Genomic DNA, 17,992 nt, shown 5'->3' on the forward strand with positions numbered 1-17,992 from the left:
GGAACTTCGGAAGTTTCATGAAGTTCCAAATTCCAGAACTATCATCTTCCGAATTGATTTGGTTTACCTTCGATGTCATTTCTACCAAATCCGCTTTGCCAGCTTCTTTTTATACCAGTAATTCTTGACCGTCTTCAGTAGTCATATCATCAAGACCTTCCCCTCCTACCGACTTAGCAAGTTCTACTATTGCACACATTCCGTTTTCTGCCGGTTCGACCATATTTCCCAAATGAACTCACTCTGGCCATACATTTTTCCAACACGCAAATAATGTTGACGGTTTTACTTCTTTGAGCGATAAAAATATGACTCTGATACAGTCCACAACTGAAAAATGTTTCCATGCCTCCATCACTTCAATAGATTCGGAATTAATTTTTTCCAAAATCCAGCGTAAAAATTTTCCAATGTAATGAGTTTTGAAAGGCAGACATAATGCCTTGATCTAATGGCTGAATTAAAGTAGTTTTATTAGGTGGTAGAAACTTCGTTTGGATAACTTAAATCTTTTGGATGGTGGGGCGTGTTATCTAATAGTAATAAAACTTTGAAATCTAGATTTTTCCACAAGTTCAACAAGCACAAGTTTAATAGCACAGTACCTAACACGGGATTTCCCAATAATTTTTTTTTGCATAACAACTAGTGAGTCAACAGCAGGGATTCACAAAAAAGGAATAGAAATGTTGAAAAATTACATCCGACATAATAGCAGGGTTTCCCCCACACAAAATTCCCTGCAATTCTCTAACCGTATTATATAAGTACCATGTTGCATGAGAATTGCTGCAATTTATCAATTATGTTAGAACAAAACCGGGTTGCAGAAGTACCATATTATATGGGGGTTTCCTGCAACATAAGCACTGGGAAAGCAAAAATGAGAGTAGTATTGTGTTATAGGCCTAATGATTCTGATGAGTACAATGAACAGCTGTGCAGAGAAACAGAGCAGGCCAGTAAATCAGAGTGTCTTATAATGGGGGATTTTAACTTTCCAGATAAACCACAGACTAGGCTCTTGTGGATTTATTGGATGACTGTTTTCTACAGCATGTTAGAGAGGCAACCAGAGGGAGTAATACATTTGATCTGATCATCAGCAGTGATTATTCATGAATTAAGAATCTGCATATAAAAGAACCAATGGGTGGCAATGATCACAGTGTACCGATTTGGGATTTAGTTAAAGATGTAACTTAAATCAGGGGTAAAGGAAAGGGTTTTTGCTTTCGTAAAGGTGATTACAGTGGTCTCAGATAATGCTTGCTTCAGATAATAATCCTTTATATAACAAAGTTTTTAAATTCTATGCATTGGGATCAACTAATGATATTACCTTCAGCAAATTCTAAATGGAAAGTATTCAAGGAATTAATCATAAAAGCTACTAGGATTTTCATACCAACTAAGAAATACTTTTCAAAGTTAAGGCCTCGCCTAAATGGATGTCAGATAGACTGATAACAGACCTGCGGTAGAAAAGAAAAATGCAAGGGATGCATATAAATTATCGGTGACACAAGCCTATGGTAGACATAAACTAGTCTGTAATCAACTCACAAAGGAGGTTAGGCAAAGCGAAGGCAGATTACACAAAATCTTTGGAGAAGGATGCAAAGAAAAACAGAGAAGGCTTCTTTTCTTAAGTAAACACTAGGAGGAAGGGGATGAATCAAACTGGTCCACTCAAATTGATGGGCTGACTGTTGATGATCCTACTCAGGCTGATGACAAACTGAATGAGTATTAATTGAATGAGGAGGAAGGGGATAAATCAAACTGGTCCACTCAAATCGATGGGCTAACTGTTGATGGTCCTGCTCAGGCTGATGACAAACTAATGAGTATTTTGCATCTACATTCACACATGAGGAATTTTTTAGGGTAGGGGTTGCCGGAAGTTTATCAAACTCTAACAGGGAGCTAAATGAATTTGTAATAACTGAGAGGAAAGTGTAAAAGAAATTGTTGAAGTTAAACATAAAAAAGGCACCTGGGTTAATAAATAAGTAAATTTCCCGTTTATACTCTGGGAAGACCACACGGTCAGAGGAATTCACAAGATAAAGAAAATATAATAAACAGCACCATATTTAGAAGTCACAGGCTCGAACCCCCCATCACTCAAGGCATTATGCACTCTCATACCTAACCACTGGACTAAGGTAGGCAGCGAAGGAAGTAAGCAAACCCTTAGCCATAATTATTAGAGCATCCTTGGATTCAGGGGAGGCCCCTATGGATTGGAGATGTGCAAAAAAGTACCCCCAATTCACAAAGAGGATAAAAGGGTGGCACAAGTACTTACAGACTTATTAGTTTAACTTCTGTTCCAGAGAAAATAATGGAGTTAATGGTAAAAGAAGTAATGCAGGATCATCATCTAGACAAGGATGCAATTATACTTCCAACATAGCATGGTTTGTTAAGGGGAAATCTTGTCCGACCAATTTCATTGGTTACTATGATGTGGTCATAAAAGAACAGGTGGAAAAAAATAATTTTGATATCATATACTTGATTTCGGGAAGGCTTCTGATACTGCTGAACATAAAGGACTTCTGTACAAATTGGAGCAGTATGGTATAAGGGCAAGTTACTGCTATGGATAAAAGGATGGTTGAGCGAGAGAAGACAAAGTGGCAATCAATGGACATTGCTCTTTATAGACTAATGTTATTGTTGGAGTCCCCAGGGTTCAACCCATTGTTTTCCATATTATCATGATACTCATTAAAGCATATCAAGCCTAATGCCCAAGTTTACAGATGATACAATGTTGGAAGGGTGAGTAATGACAGTATGCTACTGCTTGATTTGATTTTCATTTTTTATGGCGCAAAAATATCCAAGGTTGTATGCTACTGCAACATGATCTAGAAAAGTTAGGCATATGGACTGAGAAATGACAACTGAAGTTTAATATTGACAAATGCAAAATACAGGCAACCCCCATATAACACAGTACTTCAACAACACGGTTTCGCTCTAACACAATTGATAAATTGCAGCAATCCTCACACAACACGGTACTTATATAACACGGTTAGAGAATTTCGGTAAACCTTGCATAACAGGGTATTTTTGAGCTTTTATGTGGGGAAAACCCTGCTATTATGTTAGATGTAATTTTTCAACATTTCCACTCTTTTTGAATCCCCGCTGATGACTCGCTAGTCAAAAAAAAAAAAAAAAAAAAAAATTATTGAGAAATCCCTGTATTTTATTTTGTTGGGAAATTCCAGTGTTACGTTCTGTGATATTGAACTTGTGGAAAAAATCTAGATTTCAAAGTTTTATTACTATTGGATAGCACACCAGGCCATCCGAAAGATTTAAGTCATCCAAACATTGAAGTTATGTTCCTACCACCACAGTTGTACTGGGTTAATACAACTTCTTTCATTCAGCCGTTAGATCAAGGCATTATATCCACCTTTAAAATTCATTACTTCAGAAAATCATTACAATGGATTTTGGAAAAAATTTATTACAAATCTATTGAAGTAATGGAGGAGTGGAAACATTTCTCAATTGTGGACTGTATCAGAATCATAGCTTTATCACTGAAAGAAGTAAAACGGTCAAGGTTAAATGCGCATGGAAAAATGTATGGCCAGAGTCAGTTCATTCAGGAAATATGATTGAAGAGGCAGAAAACGGAATCGGTGCGATAGTAGAACTTGCTATGTCGGTAGGAGGGGAAGGTTTTGACGATATGACTACTGAAGCCCTCGTGGGTTCTCCTCCCCACACCGGCTGGAAAAGACTCAAATTCGAATCCCGTCGATGAAGGGAGGAATTTTTATTGGTCTTTTTCACAGCGTGGCTGAGTTAGTTGGCTTGGGCAAGGGTAGCATGGTTTTTTCCTCCCGGAAACTTGGGTTTTTCATCCAACAAAACAGAAAATCAACCTTAGGACACGCAATTTATAGACAATATACACAGAGTAACATGGCCTTAGTCGCCAATGCTCCTAAAAAATAAAAAAAGATATGATTACTGAAGAAGTTCAAGAATTACTAGTAGAAAAGAAGCCAGCGTAGCAGATTTGCAAATGGCATTGGCAATAAAATCAAATCAATTCAGATGATGATACTGCAGATGAAAATTCTAAACCTCCAAATTTTACACTAAAAAGCACAAGGGAAGGCATAAAGTTAGCCAAGCAATTAGAATCTTATTTTTTGAATGCAGATTCTTGCATGAAAGGAGCCCAAAGTTCAAAAGGGAGCTTCAAAAATGCTTAGTTCCATACAATGAAATTCACAAAGTGAAATCAAGCAAAAGCAAACAAACACAGATTACTGATTTTTTATGAGAGCAGAAGATACACAAAATCCAGAATGTGTATTTTTGTTAGTTTTGTTAACATTTTGTTAACGAAGCAGTCTATTTTTTCTTTTGTTAGCTTTTGGAATGTAACCCCCTTTTTGTACTTTCTCTTAATCCCGTATAACACGGTTTTGCACAACATGACATTTTACAGGAACCTAATAACCATGTTATACGAAGGTTATCTGTACTACATACGGGTAGCAGTATTCCCAGAGCAATATACCAACTAAGTGGTACTACACTCAGGGTACCGGAAAATGAAAAAGATCTGGGGAGTAATTGTGCAGATACGAAGTTCTTTGACCAGTGCAGACAGGCTGCCACGACAGCTCATAGGGTTTTGTCAATGAAATACAAGGAATTTTGCTGGCAAGGATAAGGAGGTGATTATCCCATTGTATATGAAAACAGTCAGGCCACATCTTGAGTACTGCATACGGGTCGAGACATCGTTTCAGGGATGATGTAGAGCTGTTGGAATGAGTACAGAGCAGGACAACAAGATTGTTGAGGAGAAAAAAAGGGTGCTCATACCAAGGAAGGCTTCAGTGCTGCAAATTGTAGTGTCCAGAGACTAGGATCTGTAAGATGATCTGATTGAGGTGTTTAAGGCTTTCAATGGATTGAGCAAAGCTCAATGCTGATGGGATTCTTCCTCTTGCTCAGATCACACACAAGGGGGAACAAATTCAAATTGAGGAAGGATGGCTGCAGAACAGATGTGCGGAAGTTTGCCTTTAGCCAGGAAGTGGTTATTTGCTGGAACAAACTTCTATCAGTTGTGGAAGTTGATAGCTTAAATAAATTCAAGAAAGAACTAGATAAACTATTGGAAGGAATGAATAGGTGAAATGGGAGGTTTTTTTTAAATTTTGGCTGATACTATATAAGCTTGATTTCTTGCATCATTTGCCTCTACTAATGTTAATAATGTACAGCAAGAGTCAGTTCATGAATGAACTGATTCTGGCCGTACATTTTTCCACGCGCATTTAACCTTGACGGTTTTTACTTCTTTCAGTGATAAAGCTATGATTCTGATACAGTCCACAATTGAGAAATGCATCCACTCAACCGGGCTATCTCTATATGGGATACAATGACATTAATTACCTCAGTCCGATAGTATTTACCATCAGTTATATTTTCACAACAAAGCAGAGTACCAGGGAGCCAGTATTTTTCTTGTTATCACCTTCCAGTGAGGATACTTCAGAGCTCTTCAGACTGAATAAGCTTTAGACTGTTTCCACTGCCACTATACAACAGCCGATCAGGCTAGCAGGGTGGGTAAAGTGCCTGCCTGGCAACCTGAAGGTCGCGGGTTCAAATCCCGCCTCGGGCTTGGATCAAAGTACTGCAAAAACCTTGGGAGGTGCATTATGGCCACAGAAGCTGATGCGCCAACTACCAAAAAAAAAAAAAAAAAAAAACTATACAACAACAAAATTTCAAGCTCTTCTACTCCACACAACTTGTAAGTATATCAAAATACAGCATAAAAACATTAATGTATTTCTTTCAAGTTTAATGGACAATCGGATTTAGCAAACAGGCCTTATCTCCATAGTCCCTTAAGGCAAGGGTTTGCTGCTAATTCAGAGACTCTGAGCATATTTTTAAAAAAAAAGTATTATATATATCCATTTAATATAATAATTAGTGGGTATAAGTGAGGATAATTTGTGGAAGTTCTCCACTAGTAATTGATTTGTTGACACCCACTGGTATTGCACTACATCCAGTGGGTGCGGGACTTGTGCATTCAGCACAAATACATAAACCCAGACATAGAGAAGGGCGCCGGGAAACAGATGTCTTATATTGGCGGTGGTAAAATACCTCGCACATGTTTTTAGGCTAGATTTGTTGAGGTTCTACGCCAAAACAGAATAACTAGGTAGAGATGGGCTTTTGTCTAGGAGCCACCCTTGACTCTGGGATACACGTATGTACAAAATAGTGTTATGGCACAAGCAGAGAACCCCAGTCAAGATGGTAATCCACACAGACTTTTGCCTATTTATAACCAGCCTTTTTATTCCATTTAATCATCTCTTTATTCGTGTGAACTCCTTCTCCCAACTCCACTCTTACAACTTACACACAAGATGTTCACATTGAATTTCAAAGTCCTATTGTGACTATTTCATATAAACAAAAACTAATAATAATAATTAATTAAATACAACATCCAACAAATACAGGGTGTCTCAAAGATATTGGTACAAATTTTTAGGGGAGGTAGGTAATATCTAAAGGAATGTGAATCGCATAGGAACCCATAACCAGAAACGTCACCATAAGTCGGTACACGGCACTGTTCATCAGTTTGCGAGAGGGAAAATTTCTGGTTTACTCATTCAAGCAGTAGTCGCCGCATGAAGAGCATGCATCGATATACGAACTGTGAGCTGGCAGACATGCACCTAGTGTATGGATTAGCAGAGGGCAATGAACGAGCCGCTCAACGAATTTATGGAGAACGCTTCGCAGACATACATGTACCGGACCACCATTTGTTTGCGCGTGTGCATCAAAATTTGTGAAATTATGGATCATTTAGAGGTAACAGGAGTAGTGCAAGCAGACCACGTTCGACGCAAACTCCCGCCATGGAAGAAAGTGTGTTGAATGCCATCCAGAATAATCCTACTACCAGCACACGTGCCATTGCCTCTGCCTTAGGAATGTCTCGTTGCAGTGCACAGCTTGTCTGGCACGACGATTCCTTACACCCCTTTCATCTCCAAAGGGTTCAGTTACTACTCCCCCAAGATCATCCTGCACGTGTGGCTTTTGGGCAATGGTTTCTCCAAGAAAGTGTTCAAGACTTGAATTTTCCAGCCTATGTCTTGGTCATGGATGAGGCTTATTTCAGTCAGGAAAGCTTATTTAATCAGCACAATGCTCATGTGTGGGCTCACGACAGCCCACACTGTGTGTCCCCATGTGGCACAACATCACTTCGCAATAAACGTGTGGACAGGTATGGTTGGTGACTGCTTTGTCTGCCCATACCTGTTACCATCCCGCATGAACTCCGCTAAATATCGGATCTTTCTTGAACAAGTTCTACAAGGGTTACTTGACGATGTTCCAGCAAATGTGAGAGACAACATTTGGTTTCAACATGGAGTGCCTGCTCATTATGGAAGGTGTGTATTCGTGACCATTTGAACAGGCGTTTTGGACGTCGATGGTAATCTTTGGTCGTCTTTGTAATCTGCCATTTCTCCAGATTACAAAGCAACTGAAGAAAAATAAAATTTCCATTCTGTTTTGATGCAAATTTGATATTATTGTATATAATTATACATATTCTTTTTATTTTTAGAATGTACATAATTTGCAAAACTATTTAATACCTTATATCATGTCACCAATATAATAATATAGAATTGCAGGATAATTAAATGCAGAAATCAAAATCAAACAGATCACAGTTGCATTACTGCATTAAGTATTCAATCAGGGATAATATTCTGCTTCCTCAAAAGATTGATGCTGAGAACTTGGTACTATGGCCTACACACAAATACCACTTATCCACAGTAACTGTAATATTTTTTAAACTGTACAGCACATGAACAAACAAATCCACTATGCATTTAAAAATCTCAGACACTCAGAAACAACTGCCAGGGCAGTTGTTTCTAAGCTTACTGACCTCATCAGCCAGCAGGTGGCCTGTATTAGCAAATGTATATGAATAATGTATTTTGTCTAAGTTGTCTATAGAAGAAAACCTCCATTTAAACACATAAAAACATGTGTGCATCCCCCCCCCAAGGTGCAATATAGTAATATAGGATTGCAGTTGCAGGGGGTTAATAAACACAAGTCAAAATCAAACAAATTTGCGAAACATTAGATATTGTGCAAGTGTTAACAGCAGTGAGTTCCTGGCATTGATCTTTTGAGGGGAACAGAACATTCCCTGGGACCATGCACCCAATGCAATAATTCCCCCTTGCAATCCCATATTACTATATCACATAGAATTAGTGCAGCCTATTTCTGGTTCAATATAAGTTTGCTAATTGAGGCCACCTACTGGCTGTTACAAAGCCAGTAAGCTTCAAAACAGCTGTCCTGGCATTTTTTAATGCATAGCAGATTCATCTATTCAGGTGATAACATAAAATTTAAAAAGATATTAGAACTTAGGTGGAACCATGTTCCAATATCTTATCATATGACCTTGGGCTTATGTCCTCTAAGTTGGACATAAGCACATAAGCTAAACAAGCTACAGCTTAGGGCCTCATATTACAAGGGGCCTCGCTCAACCTTAAAAATTCTTTTTTTATTATTGTCACAGTGAACTGGTATAACATGTATGAGGCAGCTTAGGGTCACAACAAGTTTAAATCCGGCTCTGGACATAAGCCCAAGTTATAGCACAGAGTTCTTGGCATCAATCTTTTGGTGGGACAGAATGTTCCCTGTAACCATAATAGCTAATGCATCCCAGATTTTTTTTTATGTATCCCAATGTTTTAAATTGAGTACTGCATATAGATCTGGAGGCCTCCTTTTAGGAAGGATGTAGTTATGCAGGAACAGGCGCAAAGAAAAGCAATGAGATTGGGGAAGAGAACAAAAGGGTGTTCTTACCAAGAAAGGCTTTAGTTCTGGAAACTGCAGTGCCTGGAGACTAGGCACTTGTGAGATGATCTGATTGAGGTGTTTAAGGCTTTGAATGGATTGAGCAAACTCAAAGCTGATGGCATTCTTCTTCTTGCCCAGACTCTACATACACATTAGGGGGCATAAATCGAGGAAGGATGGGTGCAGGATAGATGTGCGGAAGTTTGCCTTCAGCCAACGGGTGGTTGATTGTTGGAACAAACTTCCATCTGTTGTGGAAGTGAGTAGTTTGAATAAATACAAGGATGAATTAGAAAAATTATTGCAGGAGATGGACAGGCAATGTGGAAAAGGTTTTTTTTTTTTTATTGGCTGATACTTTATAAGCTTACTTTCTTGCATCATTTGCCACTACTAATACTGAATCGATCAGCATTTGATTAAAGCCATAGCAAACATCAGGAATGCATTCATAAATGATCTGTCATAATCTGTCTTGACATTGAGAAAGCTCGTGGGTAGGGATAAGTTATTTGGAAATTTTTATCGAAATTTTAATTAATTAACATATTAAATTGTGTTTGACAAATAGTTTAATTGACTTAGGCATTATTTTTGGCTTATTTTTAAATTTATCTAGTGGTTTTGTAAATTATGATTTATTATTCATATCACTATTGTATCGCTAATTTGCAGCAAATATTGTAACATGTAACTAGTAATTTAAAAATATTTCTTGGCTGAATGCTAAGAGTAAGAAGAAGTTGGTTTCTACATGGGTACTGCACATACACCATTTCTACTACCGCCGACCGGGCTAGCCAGGTGGGTAAAGTGCCTGCCTGGCAACCCAAAGGGTACCTCCATAGCCAGGTGGGCAGGAGCAGCAGTGCGTGCACACACTTCTTGATTAGACTGGGGTTCGAGCCCGTAACCAACAAATATGGAGGATGCGGAAAGGTCAAGGAATGACCACCGTATATCCGGCGGAGCAATAGGGCCTTAGTTGCTAATGCTCCTAAAAAAAACCAAACAACATAACAGCAACCCAAAGGTCGCGGGTTCGAATCCTGCCTCGGGCTTGGATCAAAGTACTTCAAAAACCTTGGGAGGTGCATTATGGCCACAGAAGCCGATGCGCCAACAACTACCAAAAAAAAAAAATTTCTACTACCCAGGTAGTATGAATGCATCATTTAATTATATCATATATTGTGAATACCTTCACAATGAGTGGCCGACATATTGCACTGCTTTGAATAAGTAACACTTCATAAGTGGAGAAGACTAACGTTACTTATTCTCGGTGGATACCACCACTCAGATGGCACCATTTTGAAGCTTGTTGGCATATTCATCGGTGGATAGGCAGGTACCCTGTTGTTGCAAAAGTGACAACCCAGTTATGAAGTACAGGTCCACAGTATGAGAGATGCTTGATGGTATGTGTGTGGTTTAATCTAAAAATATCTTATCTCTAAATGCTAATTGGCTAAATGCTAAGAGATAATGCTAAATTATCTCTTAGCATTTAGCCAAGAAATATTTTTAGATTAAACCACACATCCACCCTCCATACATCTTTAAATCTCTGGCCTTCACAGAGTTCTATGTCACACGCACAAAGAATACAACACAGAGATGGGGGAAAACTCCTGGTGCCCTCAGACAACTAACACACTTTACTCTAAACACAGTTCACTTTACATGAAGAAATTAGTTTATGCATAAACTAATTTCTTCACGTAACTAGTAGTTCAGTGGAACAGTAGAGTCTAATAGTAATAAATAAGTAACTCAAAGGTTCTTAATCACTTGTTAGGTATATATATATATATATTTTTTTTTTTTTGTTTTGTTTTGTTTTTAGCTAAGAAATTTTACTTTTCAGTAAGGATATAGTTAATTTAACATTGTGATTATAACAGTATCATGTAACATATACATATATCTTGAACTTGATAGCACAAAGTATAATGTAAAACTTTATAGTATAATACTTATCACTGCATTTAGGAATCTATTAGTGCCATCTAATTGATTAATTTTATTTATTTTCATTGTTGATCAATTAAACTGAATTTAAACAGAAATCATGCCCCAGACCAGAGCAGCAAAAAGCAACGGCCACAAAGTAGCGGGAATGCTGTGGCTCAGGGGAGAACCAAAGGTGGTGATCTCCTACGAATCACAGACTAACAAAATGAGCAACTTGTGCAATGTTTGCCAATCTTTCTGGAACAGGACATGATACAGCCAATGTGTGTGTGTGCATGCGTGCATTCGGTGCAGAGAGTGTGAAGAAATTAGGCTCAGCATTCTGATTAGCATTTAAGAGAATTTGAAGAGTAGGGTAGATGCCCTCGAAGGTTTAAAATAGGAGCACACCAAGCTCTCCCAACTCAATGACAGAGCTCACACTTGTGCAGCAGGCAATACAGTGGCAATCTCCAAGGCAGAATGTACTAGTCCCAAAGGAGGTGAATATTGTCGGTGACGCTATTGTCAGGGAAATGGGAAATATGTTGTGCAAGAAGGATGGGTGTAATAGGACCTGGGTACATCTGAGAGGAACAAAAGTAGATGATATTGCAGAGCAGATATCATCTTTTAAGGGCATAAAAGGTGATATTGTCATACACATTGGCAATACAGGTGGCCCCCGCTTAACGCTGATAATTCGTTCTGAAAAACAGAGCACTAAGCGAATCAGTGGTAAGCGAGCGCCATATTCCCGTAATGTAACATATGTATTTGTGAGTCGTGGCCTATGCCATAGGATATTTTCTAATCAATAATAAATGGTAGCGAAAAGACGCACAAATGTTGGTCAAAATATTTAATATTAAAAATTTGTACTTATAATATTCTCCATTACATACGTATATAATTATGTGGTAAGTAACTACATTACGTATCAACTGAAAATCATAAATTTATTAATCCGATGGCCCTGGGCTGTCGAGTTTTCGTAACTTTAGCCGATTTTGGGTTGTACTTTGGCCGTCTTCCTAGTAAACTAAAAGGGGTTTTACTTTAAAATCCCCGCAGCATTACCACCCAACAATAAAGTCAACCGATCCTTCGCCACTTTTGAAGCCTGACATGCTTTTTTTTTTTTTTTTTTTTTTCTTCTTTCAATATGAAACTTCTTTTAGGCATTTGTTTCCAAAAAAGTCCTGTTTCATCTATGTTAAAAACTTGTTGAGATGTTTAACACCACTCTTCAGTAATTTTTAGAAGTTCTTTTTTGAAAGTTTCGGCTCCTTCTTGATCTGCACTTGTGGCTTCTCCCTGGATTTTAAATCTATCTTACCAGCCCTTACTAGCTTTAAATGGTTCCACATTTTTTTATGTTTTTTTTAAAGGTGAGCTTTCTTCAGATTATCATATAGGCTAATCACTTTTTCTTTAATGTTTAACTTAACGGAATTGTGCGTTGAATATCATCTTCAATAAAATTATTTTAGAGGTCTCTCCATTTCAGTTATAATAGCCGGCCTAGTTGCTTGCAGTGGAACAGCTGTCTTTCCCGCTGCTAAAATTAATTCTTTATTTTTTATAATTGCTCTTACAGTTGAACCTGCCAGTCCTAAATAATTGCACATATCCACTTGTCACTGAACGGAATTGATTTGCTTCAAAATCTATAATTTAATTTTCAAATTCAATATTTTTCTTACCTTAGTAGGCTTCGTACCACGTCCAGACATTGTTCCTTTTTTTAAAATCTTATCCACCATTATTAATCTTTGAAAATGTAACTCCGTTGCATTAATTATGATACAATGTTCGAGTAAACTGTTCGTTACGGACAATGTCTAACACTGTACCGAGTGATGACTAGACTTCGGATAAATATATATAAAGCAAATATTACAAGCAATACTTGATCATTTTTTTAAAATGTTGATCGTAACAAGTCATCATAGTGCAATTAAATTAGCGTGGGAGAAAAAATCACTGAGCGTGGGAAAATTTCGCAAGTCAGCATGGGAAACTTTGCTATTCATTTTCAAGCTATCGACTACATCAGATGAAACATTTTCGTTAAACATGCCAAAAATTCAATCTGTACGCAGGTAAAAGAGCGTTATAGTGAGTTGTGACTGCATTAGAGTGAGATATGGGTTATAATATAAAAACAGCATTATAGCAATTCAGTGTAGAGTGAACCGTGTTATAACAAGGGCCTGCTGTAATGATATTAAGAGTAGGAGATCTGCAGACTTACTTAACAAGTGCAGGTCAATATTGAAAAGGATCATGAGTTAGGTTTAAATTTTAAAGTGTCTGCAATTCTGCCCAGACACGATAGGAGAGAGTACATGATGAGAGCCTTGTCAATCAATTCAGCCTTGGAGAGAACGTCCAAGGCTCATGGGGTAGCATTTTTCTCAGGATGATTTGTGCTTGTTAATAGGAGAGAGTGTTTTTACAGGGATGGGATACTCTTAAATAGAAGAGGTACAAGAATATTTGTGGATGCTATCTATGCAGTGATAGGTGAGCCAGAAAACTGCTCGCTTGGGGGGAGGATAGACAGACTAATAGATTAACTAGAGTAGCAGGGTAGGGGTGAAGATGATTCTTGCAATGCTTCTTCTAGAAAATGTAGCAGCCTGGAAAGCAAGGCGTCGAGGATTTCAGGTTCTGCTGTGGGTCATCATGGAATCAGTGAATTCATGGGCTGTGTAAGAGTAAGAATATGTGCATGTACACTAATGCTAGCAGCATTGTAAATAAATTTGACATTATCTGAAGTACTGATTAAGTCATCAAAGACTTCTGGGTAGCACTGTAGGAATTGCAAACACATGGTGTACTCAGACATAAGTGATGCTAAATTTGAATATGGGGAGTACAATGTATACAGAAAATACAATAGGGGTTATGCTCTTAGTTAAGAAGCATTTTAAATGGAAGGCATCCGGTCAACATGGGTGACCACCAGTGTTAATGAGTCAATCTGGTGTGATATAAGCACTGGAAAAACAAAACTGAGGGTAGCAATGTGTTATGGGCCTAATGACTGCAATGAGTATACCAATCAGATATACAGAGAAATAGAGCGGACCAGTAAATCAGAATGTTTTATAATGGGGAATTTTAACTTAACACATGCTGAGTGGAATTTGTGGTTGGTCACACACACACTAGCAAGACTTTTGTAGATTTCTTGGATGACTGTTTTCTATAACAGCATATTAGTCAGGCAACAAGAGGAAGCTATACACTTGACTTGGATCTACATGCATGAAGAATCTGCAGGTAAAAGACTTACTGGGTAGCAGTGATCACAATGTACTAATGAGGAATTTAATTAAAGACAACTGCTGTCAAAGGTAAAGGAAAAGGCTTATGCTTTCATAAGAGTGACTACATTGGTCTCAGATAGTTTTTAAATTCTATGCAATGGAAGCAACTGATGATGTAACCAACAGAAATTCTAAATGGAAAACATTCAGGGAAGTAAGCAAAGAAGCTACTAGTCTTTTCAAAGCAATGCAGAAATACTTTTCAAGGCTTAGACCTAAATGAATGTCAGATGAACCACTGAGACACGTGATAGAAAAGAAAAGTGCATGAGATGCATATAAATTATCAGGTGATACAGAAGAATATGGTAGATATAAATTAGTCTCTAATCATGTCACAAATGAGATTAAGCAAGCTAGGACAGATTATGGGAAGTCTCTGGAGAAGAATGCCAGGATAAGCAATAGACTTCTATGCTTATATTAACAGTAGTAGGTATGGGGTTGCACATTGGGCCACTTGATGTCAATGGTTTAATTGTGGATGACCCTGCTCATGTTGCTGACAAATTAAATTGATATTTTTCATCTACATTCACATGAGAAATTCTTTATGGAAGGGATGGCAGAAATTTATCAAACTCCAACAGGGTGCTAAATGACTTTGTGATAAAGAAAAGTGGAAGAGAAATTCTTGAAGCTGAACAAAAAAAAAGGCAGCTGGGGTGGATAGTATCTATTAATCATAGTAAGGGAGGCCATCAAAGGAAATTATTATTATTAGCCATATGGTGCAAGGAAGCCTGAGGCTTATGCTGCACCAGCCAAAAAAAAAAAAAAAAATTCCCCATGTTACCCTGAGAAAGAGAGAGAGAAGAGAGAGAGAGAGTCAGAAGTAGAAGGGAATCACCAAGAAGGCAAGAAAGAGAAGAATGATGATATCCAGCTCAGGACTCTAGGTTTGGCAAGCCCATACTCACCAGATGTGAGCCCCTGAGGCAGATGAGCAAACCTTTGTATTCAGGGGAGGTCCTTATGGACTGGAGTTGTGCAAATGTATCCCCCAATTCATAAAGGAGGATCAAAAGGTGAAATGAGTAATTACAGACCTGGTAGCTTAACATCTGTTTCAGAGAAAATAATGGAGTCACTGGTTAAAGAGAAGTACAGTCAGTTCTGCTATAACACAGTACACATGCTCCTAAAAACCAAGTGTTATGGTATTTCGAGCATTAAAAACAACAGAGCATATGGGAAAAACAGGGATAGGGGTAGAGCAGTCAAAAAAAATGGCCAGTCTGGTAAGTAAGACACTAAAAAAAGTTAGAAACCAAATAAAATTGCTAACACAGGTTTAAACATCTTAAATTTCCAATAAATAAATAAATATTACAGTAAATATGGAAATTCGGACGATTGGTCGCCCTACTAACAACCCAAGAAAAGGGAAGTAACATTTTTAAAAATGTTTTACATTTCAACTTCAACCACTTCCCATATCCTCATTAGGGGCTCACATCTAGTGAGTATGGGCTTGCCACACCCAGGGTCCTGAGCTGGATATCATCATTCTTCTCTTTCTTGGTGATTCCCTTCTACTTCTGATTTTTGCTCTTTCTCTTTCAGGGTAACTCAGAATTTTTTTTTTTTTTTTTTTTTTAGCAGGTGCAGCAAAAACCTCAGGCTTGCTTGCACCATATGGCTAATAATAATTAATAATAATAATAAAATAACTTGGGTAATTACACAATTTTTTCCGACCAACACGTGCAAATACTACGTGGCATTGAGTCAGTTATGAAACGTGTAATTTTTTTTCTATTTCCTTTCGGTTTTCATTTAAGTTGCATATTATCAACTACCATATTTCCATTTAAGTTGCATATTACTAAAAAATAATGCACATTACCAACAGTCAAACATAGCGAAAATGTGCCTTCTTTATAAATTGGTATGTTACCTAAATAGCGCATGAAACACATTAGAAAGCATGTTTTCGCTACATTGGACATCAAACCGTAGCGAAAATGTGCCTTCTTTATAAATCGGCATGTGTTACCTAAGTACAGCTCCATACCATCTACTTAATACACTACCTTTTTTAATATAATAAATACACATATCAAACCACAATACTCAAAAAAAAAAAAAAAACGCAAATACCATCGATAGTTTACAAATATTGATGGCCACCTATCATCAAAATTAAAGAACAAAATAGTACTTGAAAAAACCACTGAATAATACCTCCAACCCAAGTCCAACCTGAGGATACGGACACGGGCACTTGTCACTGCGATTTACCGACTGTTGAAAAATAAAATATGAAAAATTTTCATAACTGTAAGTGGTTGGGTTTGAAGAATAGACGTTTTTTAACTTTCCAAACCCAAGTTTGGTGTGATTGGGGGTTGTCGCTTATCAAATCTTGTGAAGCTTGATGAAGGTACAGGATTTAATCGAATTTTTAAACCTTTTTATGCACACGTTTTAAAATACAAGCGAATTGTCTTTCTCATAATTGGAAATGTATATGTGATTGTAACTGCTTTGTCACAAATTAAGAGCAGGTATTAACCTGGATAATGACAACCAGCAGAAGAGTAACCAAGGTTTTTCTTTGGGAATTGCCGTGGATCAGAACCACAGTTTTGACCTAAAGAAAATTATTACTGCTCTCTCTTTCTCTCTCTCTCTCTCTCTCGCTTTAATCATGTCTGGTATGAGGGCAGCTGAAGTCCAGATGCTATCCCTTGCACTCTCCATGCTCACAACTCAAGGCTTTAAAGAAGTCACTAGGATCGCGAGTACCATTCAGCTCTCTCTCTTTCTCTTAGCACTTTGCTAGTAGAAGTCACCCATAATAAATGATTAAATACTTGTACCAAACGCAACACGGAAAAAATCGAGTTATGAAGGAACGAAAATTAAGATGTGACTTCAAATTTGATATGTTTATTTAATCTAGTTTTGAATCACAGTCCCTCTTTTTCTTTATCTCAATATTTGATTCCTCGTTTTAACTTGGGCTGCTTTGATTCCTATGTATGTATTTAATCAGTTTACAGATTTTAGATAAAATTCTATGTATCTAATCAGCTTACATCAATTTACAAATTTTCGGAAACGTGTTAGCAATTTTTTCAATTATAAAATTTAATGAAAACATATAATAATGTGCTGAAAGGTTCATATTGCTCGTCTAGTCATGCATTCATTTACTGTTTTAGCCTGTTTAATGCAACTGTTTGAAGAATACGTTCATCAACGATGTAAATCAGATGCATTGTTTTTTTTTATTTGGCGCAAACCTGTTTGGATATACGACGGGCGTTTAGGTCTCCGGGAAAGAATGCGTAAGCGTCAATGTCTTTTCCACTTCGAACGCGGAATGATTAGTGAGATAAGAACAAGTAACGGTATCTCGACAACAGCCAACATTATTAAGTGCTCCTGTTTTGTGGTGTAAAGAGTCTGCCAAGACTGAATCAATTTTCATATCACATACTTAAATTTCAGAAAAGTTTGATATTTTTAAACCTGAAGGAATTAAATATGAATTGGAGCGATGTGGTATTAGGGGCAAGTTTCTGCGATGGATAAAGGGTTGGTTGAGTAAGGATGACCGAGAGTTGTTATAAATGGCCACTGTTCTTCTTGAACAATTGTGATTAGCCAATCCTCAGGGCACAGTGCTGGTCCCATTGTTATTTTCTGTATTTATTAACGATACTGATGGAGGGCATATCAGGTTTAATGTGTAATTTTTCATATGATACGAAGGTTGGCAGGTTTAT

At 37.5% G+C, this 17,992-nt stretch overlaps 1 protein-coding gene across 6 annotated transcripts in view; it reads right to left on the bottom strand.

The window, feature by feature from the left end:
• LOC150074931 (TP53-regulated inhibitor of apoptosis 1-like) overlaps positions 1-16,525 on the bottom strand; it is a 38,359-nt gene extending 21,834 nt beyond the window's left edge. The window contains exons 1-2 of one of the 6 annotated variants that reach the window (XM_090389344.1): positions 16,255-16,299; positions 5,458-5,751 (exon numbers count right to left, since the gene is read on the bottom strand). Coding sequence is in view for 1 of the 6 variants with exons in the window: in XM_090389343.1 (XP_090245469.1) it covers positions 16,359-16,361 (3 nt within the window). In the remaining 5 variants the exon portion in view is untranslated. Of the gene's footprint in view, positions 1-5,457; positions 5,752-8,964; positions 9,005-16,254; positions 16,339-16,358 lie in introns of those variants that run through there. The other 5 variants (XM_090389345.1, XM_090389346.1, XM_090389343.1 and 2 more) reach the window with 5 other exon arrangements.
• Positions 16,526-17,992: the final 1,467 nt, after the last annotated feature.

This window comes from Mastigoproctus giganteus, unplaced genomic scaffold (genome assembly GCF_048544385.1).
Source record: "Mastigoproctus giganteus isolate SK-2022 unplaced genomic scaffold, ASM4854438v1 scaffold_15, whole genome shotgun sequence".
Taxonomy (NCBI): Eukaryota; Metazoa; Arthropoda; class Arachnida; order Uropygi; family Thelyphonidae; genus Mastigoproctus; species Mastigoproctus giganteus.